At 42.3% G+C, this 16,909-nt stretch overlaps 1 protein-coding gene across 3 annotated transcripts; it reads right to left on the reverse strand.

The window, feature by feature from the left end:
- Window position 1: 1 nt before the first annotated feature.
- On the reverse strand, window positions 2-13,966 carry csrp2 (cysteine and glycine-rich protein 2). 3 transcript variants are annotated; one of them, XM_003449791.3, is made up of 6 exons: window positions 13,781-13,952; window positions 12,134-12,252; window positions 9,891-10,059; window positions 5,936-6,065; window positions 4,231-4,324; window positions 2-212 (listed from the first exon to the last, which is right to left on the reverse strand). In XM_003449791.3, exons 2-6 carry the CDS (start codon window positions 12,243-12,245, stop codon window positions 136-138), a joined length of 582 nt encoding a protein of 193 aa, XP_003449839.1. In that variant the 5' UTR covers window positions 12,246-12,252; window positions 13,781-13,952; the 3' UTR covers window positions 2-135. The 3 variants fall into 3 exon arrangements, with proteins under 3 accessions (XP_003449839.1, XP_025755382.1, XP_025755383.1); XM_025899598.1 differs by lacking the exon at window positions 2-212 and adding an exon at window positions 1,665-2,440 and having other exon boundaries at window positions 13,781-13,883; XM_025899597.1 differs by lacking the exons at window positions 2-212; window positions 12,134-12,252 and adding an exon at window positions 1,654-2,440 and having other exon boundaries at window positions 13,781-13,966.
- Between the last annotated feature and the right edge of the window lie 2,943 nt (window positions 13,967-16,909).

Here is a 16,909-nt window from a genome sequence, read left to right on the forward strand (position 1 = left end):
GTTGGTTTGTTCATGTTTTTTTATTTTTTTTATTTGTATAAACGGCACCGTTTAAGCATCAAAGCATAGAGGATGAAATATGTTCATGTTGGGCAGAGGAATGTAGAAGAGAGTGACTGGGGTCCCACTGAGCCATCACTGAGCATGAACCAGAGCACCGGCTCCTTGGCCATAACCGAACCCTTTGGGGCCAAAGTTCTTGGCGTAACACGCTGTGGAGGGAAAGAAGAAACATCAACAAACCTCTCTAATTCTAACTGTCATTCTTTTTGAAAGCTTCTTAAATCACTGCTACCAGTAAATTACTTATTTTGGTGTAAACCTGAAATGACACACAACACAAGCTAACAACACTTTGTCATGTTAGGTTGGAGCTGCTTTTCCTTGCACAACTTATTTCTTGGTGGCAAAGGTTCAACAAAGTGCTGGAAACTTCTCCAAAATGTTGATCCATATTGTTTCACAGCATCACACAGTTTGCTTGGTTGCACATCCAGGTTGTGAATCTCCCATTCCACTACATCTCAGAGGTGCTCTACTGGATTGAGATCTAGTGACTGTCAAGGCTGTTACAGACAATGAACTTGTCATATTCAAGAAACTATTTTGAGATGGTGTGACATTTGCATAATGACTGAAACCAGCCCACTGAGGGAACAATGGGCTAGGAGGTCAGTTCCTTCATCATGATTATGCAAATTCTCATGACCATTGATCAACAAACACTGATCAAAGACCTCTGATCAATGGCGAACACATAGAGCGAACACCATCCCCACTGACACAGCAGCCAGGGAAGCAGAAGAACATCACATCAAGAAGGCCCTGAGTAAATGTGGTTATCCCAGCTGGACTGTTGTCAAAGCTGGGAAGGCGCCTAAAGAAAGCTCCAGGAGAGACGGACAACCGGTGACTAAGCGAAAACCCATACTGATCCCGTATGTGTCAGGAGTATCGGAGCAGTTGAGATGCATTTTTTCGAAACACCGCGTCTCGGTGGCTTTTAAACCCCAAAACACGCTAGGCCAAAAATTGGTCCACCCCAAGGGTCAGGTCCCCCGACACAAACAGAGTAACATAGTGTACGCTGTTAAGTGCCAGGAGGATTGCCAGGATTTATACATCGGGGAAACCAAACAACGTCTGGTGAAGCGGATGGCACAACACAGAAGAGCTTCCTCGTCAGGCCAGGACTCTGCAGCCTATTTACACCTACAGGCCAGTGGACACTTTCAATGATGACAGGGAGGAACGCTGGTTTGAGCGCGGAGTCAAGGAGGCCATTTACGTGAAAAGGGAAAGACCATCTCTGAATTGAGGAGGGGGCATAAGGGTACATCTGTCACCATCTTACAATGCTGTGATTGCAGCCATTCCCCAACTCTCTGTGAATGGTACTCATGGCCATTGATCAGAGGTCTTTGATCAGTGGTTATTGATCAATGTTCATGAGAATTTGCATATTAATGATAAAGGAACTGCCCTCCCAGCCCATTGTTCCTTTGGTGGGCTGGTTTCAGTCATTATGCAAATGTACTGTTTATAAGATTGGGGAAACCTGCAGTCAGCTGAGACTGAAGAAGTCACTGGATGAGTGACGAAACGTTTCTCCCACTGAAAACGCTACGTCCAGATGAACAGAATCAACTTTTGGAGATTTACTTACCTGGATGATTGAAAATGCATCAAGACGAAACTGTAGCCTCAGTTTCCTGTTGTCAGCTGACAGGAGTGGTACATGATGCTTCTGCATACCTTGGCTGTAATGAGTTGTTATTTGAGTTGCTGTTGCCTTCCTATCAGCTTAAAACAGTCTGGCTATTCTCTTCGTTTTGGACCCTTCTCTGATGAACTCTAGAGATGGGTGTGTGGGGAAAATCCAAGCAGATCAGCAGTTTCTGAAATGCTCAGACCAGCCTGTTTGGCACCAACAACAATGCAACGTTCAAACTCACTTCAAATCACCTTTCTTCACCATTCGTTTGGTCCATAAACCAACCAATAATATGAACCAACAGGACCTTCGTAGGTGGATTTAACCACCATTAACACAACTGTGTCAAGATGTCTGCTGTGAAAGCAGTTTGTTTTCCTGTTGCTTGCACTTAGAGTTTTGACCTCCGTGACCCAGTGACTGAGCAGATCTAATCACTGCCACAGAAACCTCCTGTGTGTACGTGTGTTTCCAGTCCTTTCAGTAGCGCCTGCTTTCCCAGCTTTAGCTGTTTATTTAACATGCACGTGTTACGATTCAATATCCCGCTCTTTGGGTTGTGGTAAAACGAAGACCTGCAGAATTTCCATTCTCTGTGTAGCATTCCTAGATTTCGTTCAATAAACTGCAGCGTTTCCTTGAGCTCTATCTGCAAAAATCGTATCTGCTGTCCACATCTGTCTTTGAAACACTCAGGCGGGGCACGGTAACAGCATCCAGATGTTGCTGAAACAGAGAGCGGACGTGTCTGTTAGAGGACAGCGAGCCGTCAGATTGATTGATAGCAGCAGCAGAGCTGAGGGTGTTTGTCTTTAGAGCCGAGTTGCAACATTCCTGCCCATCAGTGCACGGTTTGCTTGTGACGTACAGCAAACAAGATCTGCTGACAGTTGTGTTTATGACTGTTTCTGCCGGTGTGTCTCACTCTTCTGTTCAAGTAAAGCATCCCATTGTGCTAAGAGGAGAGAGAGAGAGCTTGTTGTGGAGGTCAAATTGGTGAGGCTCTGTTAATATGACAGAGCCAAACCCACAGAAAACATGCGACACAACACCAGCTACAGCATGTTTCACTTCAGAAAGTCCATCCAGTTTGACTTTTTGCAGATGTGATCACATCCACTGGCACAGGAGCAAAGAACAATTTGCATAATGCCGTTACTGATCTAATAAACAATTAGCTGACTTTGTGTTTGTGAGTAACAAGTTAACCGTTCTGTCTCTTTTATGTGAAGGCATCATCCCTTGTGCAAGTCAGAAGACTAACAGGACACACAGCACAATCTTAAAAGCGAGCAGCTTTAAATGTTCCCCTGGCTCAGGCCTGAGGCTGATGTATGTAAATGCAATGTCTCGTCTGTTATCACTTGATTTTCAGACACACACACCCTTCCTGCCTCCTGGCTGTGATGTCTCATTGTTATTTTGGTTGACTAAGGTAAATAAAATGAGTTAGCATGGCATTAGCATTCTCTCAATGAACATGCTAACATGCTAGCATGCTAAAAAGCTTTTAACCAAATGTACATCAGAGACAGATGGAATGCTATCTGCTTTGCAGGTATTTGGTCACAAACTGCACTATTTCAGTAATGCTGATAGCAGCAGAAAGTTAAAGGAACACACACATTTACCCCAAAGAGGCTCTGAAACCCTGTACCAAAAGTCATTGCAATCCAATACCACTTATCAGTCTTCCTGGTTAGATATTTGAGGACACGGGGAGTCCAAACAAACCTGACTCCAGTTTCTGCATTAAAGCAAATCTACCACAATCATTTTCAGCTCCATATTTTTATTGTTAATCCTCGTCTTTACTCAAGTAGATTAATCCTTATTTACTTAACACAGGGCCTTGGTGCAGCTGTGTGGAAAATAAAAACAGTTTTAGTTCTCCTCCTTTTGGAGGAGGTCCTTTTAAGCAAACTTTAATCTGACCGGTTCCCCCACACAAACAGGTTTGAACAGCAGTGTTCCCCAACATACATTTGGAACCTGAATTTCGACCCATCAAGTCACACACACACCTTTCCTCCCCTCACCCCAACTGGTCGTGGCAGATGGCTGCCCCTTCCTGAGCCTGGTTCTGCCGGAGGTTTCTTCCTGTTAAAAGGGAGTTTTTCCTTCCCACTGTTGCCAAGCGCTTGTTCATAGAGGGTCGTCTGATTGGTGGGGCTTGCTCTGTATCATTGTAAGGTCTGGGCAACTGAACTGAATTACTGAATTAAAACTGAACTCAATTAAAATTGAATTGAATATTATCTAATAATATCTAATCTAATCTAATAATATTATTATTATTATATAATATTATAGTGTCGATCCATCCAGTGGGAAAATGCGCTGCTGCTGGGATTGCTTTGTAGAAGCTGTAAGTAATCTCTCTTAATTCCTGGGTGGAGTTATTATGGTAGTGGAGGCGACTCTCTGGAAACCTTTTCAGGAAATCTAAATTGTATCTAAAGCACTCTGTTGTAACGCTGGAATGAAGCATTGCAAATTATTTAGATTTATCTCACCTTTGCAGTAGATTTCTCCATCTTTCTCAGTCTGGGTGGTCGACTCCAGGCTCTTGCCACATTTTGCACAGCGGAAACAGTTCTTATGCCATGGCTGCAACGAAAAGCAGAAAGATTTGATCTCATATCAGCCATTATGCTTTTATTCCACATCTAGATTAAACTGCAAGGCTCATACAATGACAGGTCAATTCTATGACAGCTGATACCTGCACATGCTTCTTGGATCATATATCATCAGTGCTTTTATTAAATCCAATTAAAGCATCTTGGCTTTCCAACGGCCTGAGGCATTTTCATTACACAGAAAATTACAGATCGTGTTTTAGCCAATGAGTACAGCCTCTCCTCCCATTAGGAAACACATTAACAGCTCTGATGACATCACCAGATGTTACCCAGCTCATGCATGAAGCCACAAGTGATCACTGACAGGAAATGATCCACTCCTCCCACTTTGAGAGGAAACAGAAATCCAGCACACAAATCTTTTGTCCTCCATGGACAGCTTTTCATATGAGCAACTGCTCTGAGAGTTATTGATTTCTGAAAACATCCTGCCGATACATCCCAAGACGTAAATCAGAGCATTGACTACAGCAGGCTTCGTCCGGTTAACACCAGCTGTCCGGAAGCTCCCATCCAGACTCTGTGGAACGGCTTCAATCAGAAAAACAGCATTTGCGTTCTCTCATTAGGAGAAACCGCAGCAAACCTCCAGCGTGTGGTTCAGCACAGGCAAGACCATGTGTGTTCAATCCAGTCAAACCAGTCTCACCCCTGTGGTTTGCAGACCGTGATCCAGTGGAGTTCAAGGACCTCATTTGTGCTGGGACTGTTCAAGCTAAAGCTGTGTTTGATGAGAGTTGTGTAGAGCTGAGTGGAGTCTGCACACTAGAAAAGTGTTTTCTGAATAACATTAAATCACACTGCAGATTGCCATAGATGGAACAGATTTAAAGGTGTCTATACTGCAAACAGAACAAAAACAGCACAAAGGTGCAGTTGTGTGTTCTTAAAGCAAGTCCACATTAACATAATAATAAATTCATAACATTTTGTGCCAAGGGTAATAATTTTTGAAACTTGGCTGAACTAGTGAAAGTTAAATAGTTGACTTGGACAATGTCTTGAGCAGATGCCTCAATTCAAGGTTCATATTGGATTCATATTCAGAGATGCATCTCTCTGGTTTAAAGGGCACCTAATATGCTGATTTCAACTCTGTTTGTTGTCATCTCAGACACTTCGACTGTAGCTTTGCATGAGTCACAGTAATCCTTGTTGCAGATCTACTATCTGTAAGCACTCTCTGATTGGCTGCTTATCACAAACCAGAGTTTTGTGCCTGACACGACCATATTAGGGATATCCAATGTCAGCTGAAGCCGAAGCTTTTGATTCACTGGATTGCTTGTGACTTCAGTATTGTGAACCTTGAGCAACCAACTATAAATGACGCAAAATAACACATCCCTGCTGTTATGTTTATTATGTCCAAGACTGGATTGACCAGCATTCAATGATGTACTGGCTCATGGGGGTCATGAGAACGACAAACGTGTCCTTGACATGAAGCATTTGGGTGATTTTGGTGAAGCCCTACAAAGTGTCTACTGTGTGCCAGTTTCACTAAAGCCTGAAAAGCAGAGAGACTGAAGATCTGTGGTGTGATCTTTAAACATACTTCAGATAAAACTCTCACCTTGCCTGCCCCCATGATCTTCTCGGCTGCGTAAACCGAGTCTCCACACCGGGCGCATTTCTCAGAACCGCCAAACTTCTGAGCAAATTTGGACGGGTTGGGGTTGGTCGTGGGTCTGTGAGTCTGGGTCCTTGGGTGGGAAAGGGCAAATAAATATATGACAAATTATTTCAGAGGAAAAGTTAATTTATCGTTCACATATTCAACTCTCATTTTAGTCAGACTGACATTGAAATCTTTGAATTTACAGGCCAGAGTCATAAAAATCAACATATCAGACTATTTGTGGTGGTAGTATTGAACAAAGTAGGATGCAAAACATTAAGATCCAGAAAAAAACAAACAAACTTGCTGAACCTGACTGCTCTGGTGTCTATTCTCTGCCAATGGTGGGAAAATGAGCAGGGCACCATGGGGCCCGGAGCAATGCTTATCAAAGGGTGACTGCCAGCCTCAGTGGCCCCTGAATGAAGGTCTTTGTGATGGAGGATACAGCAGGGTGAGCGAGATCCTTCTGGTTACATAATAACTCTTTCATAATCTAATCACCTGACGTCTGAGGCAGGGTAAACATTTTGGGTAGGTATGTGTTACGATGTGCTTTCTGGTTTGTTTTTGGTGGTTTTACATCATAAGGATATAGAAGGTTACTATTATGCAGTGTGACAAAACCTCAGATGTAATTTTGCCTTAGGAGTGTCCAGAAAATATAGCCAACCCATTCCCGGGCTACAGGCTGGAAGCGTGATGGAAAGCAACGATCCTGTTTGGTTAGATGATGTTTTTCACTCTTAGATCATTACTCTGAATTTCAGACTTGCCTCATCTTGTACTCTGGGTTCACACAATTTCCATTTTAAAATGACACCATTTCCAAGATTCATATCTGCAGACTTCATGGCAGATGAATCAGATCTTATCAGACATCAAAGGACAAACATGTTTCTCATGTAAAGGAATGATAAGATAAGATAAGATAACCTTTATTAGTCCCACACGTGGGAAATTTGTTTTGTCACAGCAGGAAGTGGACAGTGCTAAAGTTATATAGCAAAATTAGAATACAATAAGAATAGAATAAAATAGAAATAAGAATACTGTACACAACTGTAAAGAATAGAATAAAATAAAATAAAATACTATATACAGTAGAATAAATAGAATAAAATATACAATAGGATAAAAATAGAATGCAAATGCTTTATACAAACTTTTTCAGAAAAAGAGTATTGCACTTAGTGTTATTGCACATGTGTGTGTTAGATCAGTTGAAGTCTTTGTTGTGGAGTCTGACAGCAGTGGGGAGGAAAGACCTGCGAAGTCTCTCCGTCCCACACCGTGGGTGCCGCAGCCACTGAAGGAGCTGCTCAGTGCTGTCACAGTCTCCTGCATGGGGTGGGAGATGTTGTCCAACAGGGATGACAGCTTAGCCACCATTCTCCTGTCACTCACCACCTCCACTGGGTCCAGAGGGCATCCTAGAACAGAGCAGGCCCTGCGGATCAGCCTGTTCAGTCTCTTCCTGTCCCCAGCAGAGATGCTGCCGCCCCAGCAGACCACACCATAGAAGATGGCTGAGGCCACCACCGAGTCATAGAAGGTCTTCAGGAGTGGGCCCTCCACTCCAAACGACCTGAGTCTCCACAGCAGGTACAGTATGCTCTGCCCTTTCCTGTAGAGGGCGTCTGAGTTATGAGTCCAGTCCAGTTTGTTGTTCAGATGAACACCAAGGTACCTGTAGCTGTCCACAGCCTCGATGTCCATACCTTGGATGTTCAGTGGTTGCAGTGGAGGATGTTTGTGCCTGTGGAAGTCTACCACCAGCTCCTTGGTTTTACTGGCGTTGATCTGGAGGTAGTTCAGCTGGCACCAGTCCACAAAGTCCTGAGTCAGTCCTCTGTACTCCTTGTCGTCCCCATCAGTGATGAGGCCGACTATTGCAGAGTCATCAGAGAACTTCTGCAGGAAGCACTGGGTGGAGTTGTGGGAGAAGTCTGCAGTGTAGATGGTGAAGAGGAACGGAGCCAGAACCGTTCCCTGTGGGGCCCCCGTACTGCAGACGACCCTGTCCGACACACAGCCCTGAGTCCTCACATACTGTGGTCGGTCGGTGAGGTAGTCCAGTATCCATGCTGTGAGGTGATGGTCCACTCCTGAATTCTCCAGCTTGTCCTTCAGGACTGTGGGAAGAATAGTGTTGAAGGCACTGGAGAAATCAAAGAACATGATTCTCACAGTGCTCCCAGCGGTCTCCAGGTGAGCGAGGGAACGATGTAGGAGGTGAATGACAGCATCATCCGCTCCAATGCCAGGCTGGTAGGCAAACAGATGTGGGTCCAGTGATGAGCTCACCAGGTGCCGAAGCTGAGCCAGGACCAGCCGCTCCAGGGTCTTCATCAGGTGGGATGTTAGAGCCACCGGCCTGTAGCTGTTGAGGTCTTGGGGCGTGAAGTCTTTGGCACTGGTACAACACAGGAGGTTTTCCAGAGCTGTGGGACTCTCCCCAGCCTCAGGCTCAGGTTGAAGAGGTGCTCCATCACCCACCACAGTTGGTCCGCGCAGGACCTGACGACCCTCGAGCTGATGCCATGTGGACCCGCTGGTTTCTTGGCTTTAAATGGATTTAAAACCCACTGTTACAATGTACTGTGTTGTGAGATACTGTACATCCATACTGTACTAACATTATAACCCAAAAAGATTAGTGCATGGCATTTTACTATAGCTAATGCTCAACAGTGAGAAGCCTGTATTCTCACAGTTTTAAAGCAACCCAGCTCTGCACCAAAACCCCGTAGAATCAAATGATTATTATTGGAGGTAAACACTGGTTATAGAATCTATTTCCAGAAATTCTAATTTTTAAAGACAATACTCGCATTAGTGTAAAAACAAAAATATGTTTCCATACTCTTTTTGTCTCTTTATACAGATCCAAATTCTATACTACTCCTTCCATACTGTGTAGGAATCTTGTGGATCTACATCTGGGAATTGACTTAGCCAAGCTGGATTTGATAAAGAAGTGGAGTTTTGCCAATATTCCTGTAAGGTTTCTTTCCTCTCTCGAAGCGCTGTGGTTCTTGCAGAAAAGGGCCGGGACTGTGAAGAGCAGAGGCTTATTCATGGTTATGAAATCTTTACTGTGAACGACACGGGCAAGCTGATCTGTTTGCAAACATACAGATTGTCTTGTTTTTGCCATTTGTACACATTTAAATTGCGTCTGGTGATAATTTCAAATCAGGCAAAGATTCATTTTTACAGGACAGTGCTCACCTACATAGCTACATAATAACCTCTATTTCTGGTTTCTGTGTGAAGTAGTTTGTGTATTTGGGAGCAACTTCAAGCTCAGTTCCATAAATACGTGCTGTTAAGAGACAATGGCACTGTGACAGTCAGTAGCCACAGCTTATAAAGACCATAACACATAATGCAACACTAAACAGTGGCCTCGACAACCACACCGCAGCATTACATCTGTGTAATTATGTCTGATGAATGATGCTTTGTTAAGATATTATAGTTTGATAGTTACTGGCAACATTGTAGGGAATTTACACAAAGGTAACACTTTTTAAACTCCCAGCAGACACACAGAAACAATAAACGTCACCAGAACTCAGACGAAGCAGAGCCAGTATACAGCAAAGTTACATCAATGCATACAGTAGTGATAACATGTCCACATGTTATTTCATGACAACTGCATTGTGATCACAGTTAGTCAGAGTTACGCTTTAATCATTATGTAAAGGGAGTGTTTCCTTCCGACTGTCGCCAAAGTGCTTGCTCATAGGGGTCATTTGATTGTTGGGTTTTTCTCTGTATGTATTATTGTGGGGTCTACCTTACAATATAAAGCGCCTTGAGGTGACTGTTGCTGTGATTTGGCGCTCTATGAATGAAACTGAATTGAATTGAATGAAACATTCATTGAAGTCCAGCTTACTCTTCAGGCTTGATTCCCAGCCGTTCTCCCCGATCCATGTTGAGTGTTCCTGCTCCCTGTCCATAGCCATAGCCTTTAGGACCATATTTTTTCCCATAGCACGATTTGCAGTAGATCTCCTGGTCATGACTGGCCAGAGTGGTGCTGTCCAAACCCTTCCTGCAGACCACTGTGGACACACAAAGAGCAGCAGTTATGTGAGAGGAAAGGTCTTCTAAAATTCTTTTCACTTGGTTACATTTACATGTATTTACTGCCTACATGTAGCACATGACATGTCTGAAATACTATAAAGATTTTAAGTACTAGGTGAAATTCTAATATTTATTATTAGACTCCTTTAGAGTAGCACAGATCCATCCATATTCAATCTTTTACTGGGTTTTAGTGCAGCCCCTCAGTTCCTCCTCCTTGTTTCTTTCCCTTTACAGTCATTCTTCCCTTAAAGTCAGTGTTCTAAAAACTGTGTCCCTCTCACAAGCAGCACACAAAGAGCAGGTGAGCTGTGTGTCTGTGCTCACCTATTATGCTAACTTCTAACTCTGTGTTCTTTGGGCTTTCCTAAATTAGCCATGGAGGGCTCAAAATTCATTTTTTGAGTACTCCACCCAGTATCTGAAACATGGCCCTCCTGCTCCCCTCATAACTAACTTTGTTCTGAATGGCATAATGTACCTGGAAGGGTAATTTACAGTGTCAGCTGAAAGCAGTCCACTTTCTGTCAACAATAACTGTGGGAATGAAAAGAGTTGAAGATTGTTTGTAGTTTCTGTTTTATCCTCCTGTGTAACTTTAATGACCAGTATACACCTCAGCATACATCAATAAAGACGCGGTTTGGCGAACATTAGAATATCTCTCCCACTGAAAAGGCTACGTTCAGATGAACAGAATCAACCTTTGGAGAGGAACATTCGAATAGTTTCCAGGTTTTTCAAAGAGTAGCCATAGTAGCCTCTACAGGCAGAGATCACCCTCAGTTACTTCTAATGCACACCCGATCTTTTTGTTCCTTAAGCAGCCCTGAAATATGACAGAAATAAGGGTTACTCCTAGTAGGCGTCCAAGGGGGGAAAGTAAAATATCTGATAGCAGCAAAGGTCTGAAGAGCCAGTTCAAGAATGTGAAAATTAGTTGAAAGCAGGTCAGCTGCTAAGAATGAGAGGTTCAAAGACCTCTGGCATTTAAAGTTCACATCTACAATAATCAGCAAAAACAGATTCTTCAAATTCCAGTGTTCTCTTGTAACTTTAACATCATTTTGATTGCAACTGCAAGTATTTAAATAGGATAAAGTAAGAGGTTAAAGAAAATTAATTCCAGCTTGACTCTGGCTGTATACCAAAGGTATTGGAAAAATTGACAGCATCTTGGCAGGTTTGTCTTAGCAGAGAAAGCAGCGTCTGTAAAAACAAAGGCTCCACGGGTGCTTTAGGCTGCACGCTTGTGCCCACGCTGGCTGCTGGGATTAGCTGAATTCTTTACACAATGGCCTTCACTACAAGACTCTCTGAATCTGGTTTCAGATTTCACACAACTGGCAGGAAAAATGTCTCCATTCACGTCTGCATGTATCCCAGCCAACACTGTCAAAACAAGACTTGCATGTCCCATCAAATGGCACCTAATTCCTTACTTTCCCTCTGTAGTTTTTTCACAGTACTTCCTCTTTGCTTCAACTACATGTATACTAGTATACCCCATGTGTTGCCACAGGCACTGACTGTGAACAAATAGGCGAGACAAAGACACAGATAGTGTACAGAGTCATATGAGGCTGTGTGACCTCTCTGTCAGCATAAAGCTATCTTTCTTAAAAATCAGTGAATGTCAGAAAACGGAGAATTTGGACAAAAAAGGAACAGCAAGTGCCCTTGCTCATCACCTCCTGGGTCAGACAAAGCTGTCTTTGTAACAGAGCTGCTCAAAAAGAAGAAACCCGCCTTTTGTGGCTCACACTGTTTTGCTCTTTTCTTGACAGCAGCTCTATGGAGAAACATCCTGATGTCTTCGCGAGGTCTTCACTGGAACATTTTCACTGACATTTTGAGGCTGGTTTGGGGTGAGGATTAGTGAGCAAAATGTCAGAGCAAGCTTTCTTAGGTGACCTGAGGAGGCGAAACCAAGTTCATGCGCCGTCCTGCTGGCAGCGGGGTCGACGCTGATGACAGGAACGGCCGAAAAATTGCTCAGTCGTATTCCAGATAAAGTTATATTTGCATTTTGATGCAACGCGTACTTACTGCAGAGAAAACAGCATTTATGGAAACTCTTGCCATCACACTGCACTTCCTCCGCGTGGTAAACTGTCCCGTGGCATGCTGCACACTTGTTGCCTCCTCCCCAGTTTGGCATGGTGTTTCTGACAAGAGACACAGAGATGATGAGAAAGGTTCAAACATCTCATCCGTTCCTCCTCTGAACTCCCAAACACGAGTGAGTAAAAAAAAAAGGACAGCTGTGTTTTTGTCATGTTAAAGCACTGCAGGATTTATAATCACAATAGCGATGATTTAATTGAAAATTACAGCTACAGGCCACAACTTCTACCCCAACTGAATAAACAAGGTCAGCCTTGACAAAAGGGCAGACTAATACCCAGAGGAATGCTTGCGGGCGCCATGCCTCAGAGCTTTTGTTTCCCGATGAGCTGTGGCTGAAGGATGCAAACATTAACTGCACAGAAGAAGTGAGAAGTAAACACTGTCTTGTCACACCATGCCACTCCCTAACGTTTGTCCATTTGCCTGTAATTACAGATTAATTCCCACTAAATACAAACGCAACATTTTAAGTTTTTCCTCACATGTTAGCACAAAACAAACCTGCTATGATATCATAGTTTGGAAATTAAACTTGAAAAGGGCTGTGATTGTTCATTAATTGAGGGGGGAAAACTAAACAGAGCAGAGCACTCCAGACTATTAATCTTTTCTGTCACAGGTCTCCTCCCTGTTGGATTAGAGACTACAGCACAGGCCCCCAGCATGAGAAGGGATCAAAGCCCACTAATGCTATACTTCAGGAGCTGATGAGAAAGTCGGTGTGGAAGTGCACAGGCCAACAAGTCTGCTGTTACTGGCTGTGGAAGTGTATTCCAGTCTATCTGAGAAAGAGTCTGAGCTTTGAGATCATGGCTGGACACGAAATCTTCCAGTGAAGCAAGACTAATGAAGCTGCATGGAGCTCCTTAAGAAAGATTCACTGAACCCTTTTCAAGAGAGGAAATCTGAAACTTATTATAAAATAAGAAATTAAGTGTCTTTTCCTGCCATTTCTCACATAGACTACAGACTGCATTGGGACAATTGAAACAATAAGGCGACTCCATTACATATCAGTGAACGGTAATGACTTTATATGATTCTGGAATATGAACACACTGAAAAAAGACAGGAGTTAAATTCTTATTCTGTCAGCCAGGAGCTGTAACTTGTTTGTTTTCATTTTTACCGTGAATTTATATGATTAATAATATTGTCACCCTTACAAAAAAGCTGCAGTTAAAGTTAAAGTTTATATCACAAAAAATGCATTTGTCTGCTGACTTTGCCCTTTAGGCACTGTTTGACTAGTTTGTGTGATACTTTATTCTAACTGGCTAATGAACAGCTGAACACCGAGCAAAGAGTTTTGTATTAACGTTAGCTCACTGCTGTTTTCTGACACTGAACCTCGATTCTTAAGTATATCTAAGTTATCAGTGAAACGCACAACACACTCTGCGCAAAAGCTGCCCGATAACTAGTCTACAAACATTTTGCACCAAAGACCAACAAGATTAATTCAATAATTTCTGTAATTCAAAAGTAATCTTTGTATCTTATCTTGTCACTGGAACAGTGACTAATTCACACCGCGAACCCAAACCAGTTAAACAAAAAAATTACCTTAAAATATTTTTTAAAAAGAAGAAAAGGGCCAATATCCAAAAATGGTTGAGCTCCACCTCAGTCTGAACGGTATATCCAGAAACCTCTGTGGTACCTCCAGCACACACTTACTATACCGTACTGCCACATAACGCTCTGCTCCGCACATTTACAGAGAAAGGAGGGGTTTCACCCAGGGGCGTGAACTCAGCACTGCTGCTTTCCCGTGCGGTCGGAAGAGTAACGATTTATGTTGACATTGAAGGTAGACTGTTTAGATCAAACAAACAAACAAAACGTGGGTTCAGTGACAGCCTTACTGATCATAAAGTGCGTATGAAGCAACATATCAGTTAAGACCACAAGCCAGCTGATAATAGTTTCCCTTCGAGTAACCAAGTTGGAAGAGGTTGTGAAAAGTGTTTCTTTTGTCTTTTGTGTGGGACAATTATGGTGGCAGTAGAATTGTATAATGACTATATGGTGGATTATTCCTATAACAAAAACCCAAAAGACTTATTGTTTTATTTTATGTCATACCACATTCCAGTGGCTCGGATTTCAAATATAGAATCACTGTCTTATCCATTTATACTGGATCATGTGGTTGAATATATTACTACAGGGAGCATGCAGAACCCCCAGCTGTGTGCCAATGGAGAGAGTGCAGTCTGTCCTAAAACTCATGGATTTGTGCAGGAAAAAGGAAACTGGTCTTCCTGTTAGGATTACAGGAAAGGAGACAGAGACAACAGACTTTAATACAATAGACAATACTATATCTTTGCATTTGCGCATGCATCCATTTACAGGGAAATCATTTGCAGTATCCCAGAAAATTTGTCAGGGCTTAAATCACCACTGCTGTAAAATGTGCTGTAATCTTGCACCCTGCTGGACACAGAATGTAAAAACCACTACAAGAAAATTGTTGTTGTTGTTGTTTTGTATCGCTCAGGGAAGATAAAGAAAGAAATCAGTTATATCCAACACTACAGCTCTAGAGACAATGGCAGTGATGTGGCACTCACCAGTACAACACTCTTCAATGACTACATCATAAACTTCAAACATAAAGGACCGACGATTCCTATAAATAGATACCAAAACTATATTTGAAAGCTAAAACCGATAAAAAGCCGTATTCTAAGTGAAAAATTGACTTCAGCACAGTTCAACAAGACACACAACAGTAATTAATTAAAAAGTCAAATTGAAATGAGTAGACTTGAATTATGCCCTTCAAAGAGGACCTGTTATCGTTTCCTGTTCTGTATTTTTTTCATCCTAATACAGTGGCTTTGCATGACTCAGTTCAAAATAATCCTCATTTATCTCGATGCAGTCTTATCTGCCATTTTAGCTCCCTTCCCATTCCCTTATAGCATCCTTGTGATTGGCTGCCTCATGCAAACTGAAGATTTGAACTGTAGGTAAGTGGGACTGCTGTGCTCGCAACCAGCATCTGAAACAAAGCAAGGGGGTAATCTGGAATTTGTTATAGCGTGTTATAAATTAAGTGCGTACTGGGACAACTGAAAACAGAAATCAGCTATAATTATAAAGTTGCTATTTTTACAGTTCATCTATGTTCCAAGTTATAGTGTCGCAAAATAAAAAGGTATAGTCAAAGCTACAGTTTAAACAAAAAAATACATTGTACTGCTGATGTTGCCCTTTAGGCACTGAGTAGTTTGTGTGAAACTTGGTTACAACTAGCTAACAAAAAGCTGAGCACTGAGCAAAGTGTAGAGTTTGACATTAATGTTAGCTAACCGCTATTCTGTGACATTTCCCTGTGTCTTTAATGAAACATCACTACTACAACAGTAAAGAGAACATTCTGGTAGAGCCTGCAGATAAGGTAATTGCAGAAAAATTGCCTGACAGCTAGCTTACAAACATTCTGCAAATGAAACCAACAAGATGAATTCCAGCTTGATTGTTTCCAGCTATACCTTACCATTAGCCCACCACAAACTTGCTACAAATAAAAAATCCCTCCATTAAAATTTAAAGTAAATGGGAAACACTGTTGTATCTCATTAAAAAGGCATTTCTGAAAGCTGGACAGAACTACTCGGGGCATGCTGTAATAACTAAATGAATTTTCAGAAAGTATTCAGGAATCTCAAGCTTTAGCTATAAGGTCAGGGTACCTTGCTCCACTATAAGAAAAATTCTGGGTAAAAATAAAATTAGTTAGAAAAGAGGAAGGCTGGAACTATGAGTAACCAAAGGAACTAACACGATGTGCTCCCCGAGGCTTCTGGGACAATTTTCCATGAGTGTATAAGTGATAGGAGAAAAATAAAACCCAGAATATACACAAAAGAAAGAAATGCATTGATATTATAGACTATATTGTTAAAACAACAACAACAACAACAACAACAAACTTAGTGAACTGGAGGAAAGTGTACATGAAGTATGAATGATGTAAACACCTGATGTAAAACTACAAAAAGTAGCAACATTAGTTTAAAAAAAATGAATTCAATACAGAGCTCTCTGTTGTTTTGTGACAGTTTTAGGAATGTGGCAGCACACCTGGGTTTAATAAGCCTCGTGTTCAGAAAGAATTTCTAAAAGCAGAAACTAAGGCCCAATAATAAAGAACAGATTTAGGCAGGTAGAGCTGCTGCTAATATGGTCACAAGTATTTGAGAGGAGAAAAACCATGCCCTCATAAACGGAAATGAAATGTGTTTTTCACAGCATTAAATGTTGAGCATTCAGAGAAGAAACAGAGAAACGTGCCTAACCATAACCATAACCCCCTAACCATCCCTAGAGTGGAGTGGAAAAAACAAATAACTGGTCATTAAGCTTAAGCTGGACAAGTACTTTAAAGTCACTAATATAGTAATGTATTACTACACTATTTTGGTGGCTATACTGCCAGAGACAAACCTCTGTGAAAAAAAAAAGAAAAGAAATCAAGGCTCCAGTGTCCCCTCCCTGGGCCCCACCCTGAAGCCAGCCTGGGGAGCGAGCTTGAGTGCCCCAACCAGGCAACATGGGCCTGCCTTTGTTTAGGTCCACCACCTCCAGGAGGTGGTGAAGTGGTTGGCTGCAATGTGTGTCAGGTAGCACTTAAGGCAGGAGGCCCTGGCGGTGGGCAGAGCAGGTATGCTTGTATCAGCT

The sequence above is a fragment of the Oreochromis niloticus genome, linkage group LG17, assembly GCF_001858045.2.
Source record: "Oreochromis niloticus isolate F11D_XX linkage group LG17, O_niloticus_UMD_NMBU, whole genome shotgun sequence".
Taxonomy (NCBI): Eukaryota; Metazoa; Chordata; class Actinopteri; order Cichliformes; family Cichlidae; genus Oreochromis; species Oreochromis niloticus.

What these genes read in the sequence shown, in the direction of transcription:
- csrp2 (XM_025899598.1), bottom strand. Translation starts at nt 12,245, where the DNA reads ATGCCAAACTGGGGAGGAGGCAACAAGTGTGCAGCATGCCACGGGACA. An exon ending in TAAATGCTGTTTTCTCTGCA is followed by an intron (nt 10,060 to 12,133) that starts GTAAGTACGCGT and finishes GTGTGTCCACAG; the next exon opens with TGGTCTGCAGGAAGGGTTTG. An exon ending in CTGGGAATCAAGCCTGAAGA is followed by an intron (nt 6,066 to 9,890) that starts GTAAGCTGGACT and finishes TTCCCACCCAAG; the next exon opens with GACCCAGACTCACAGACCCA.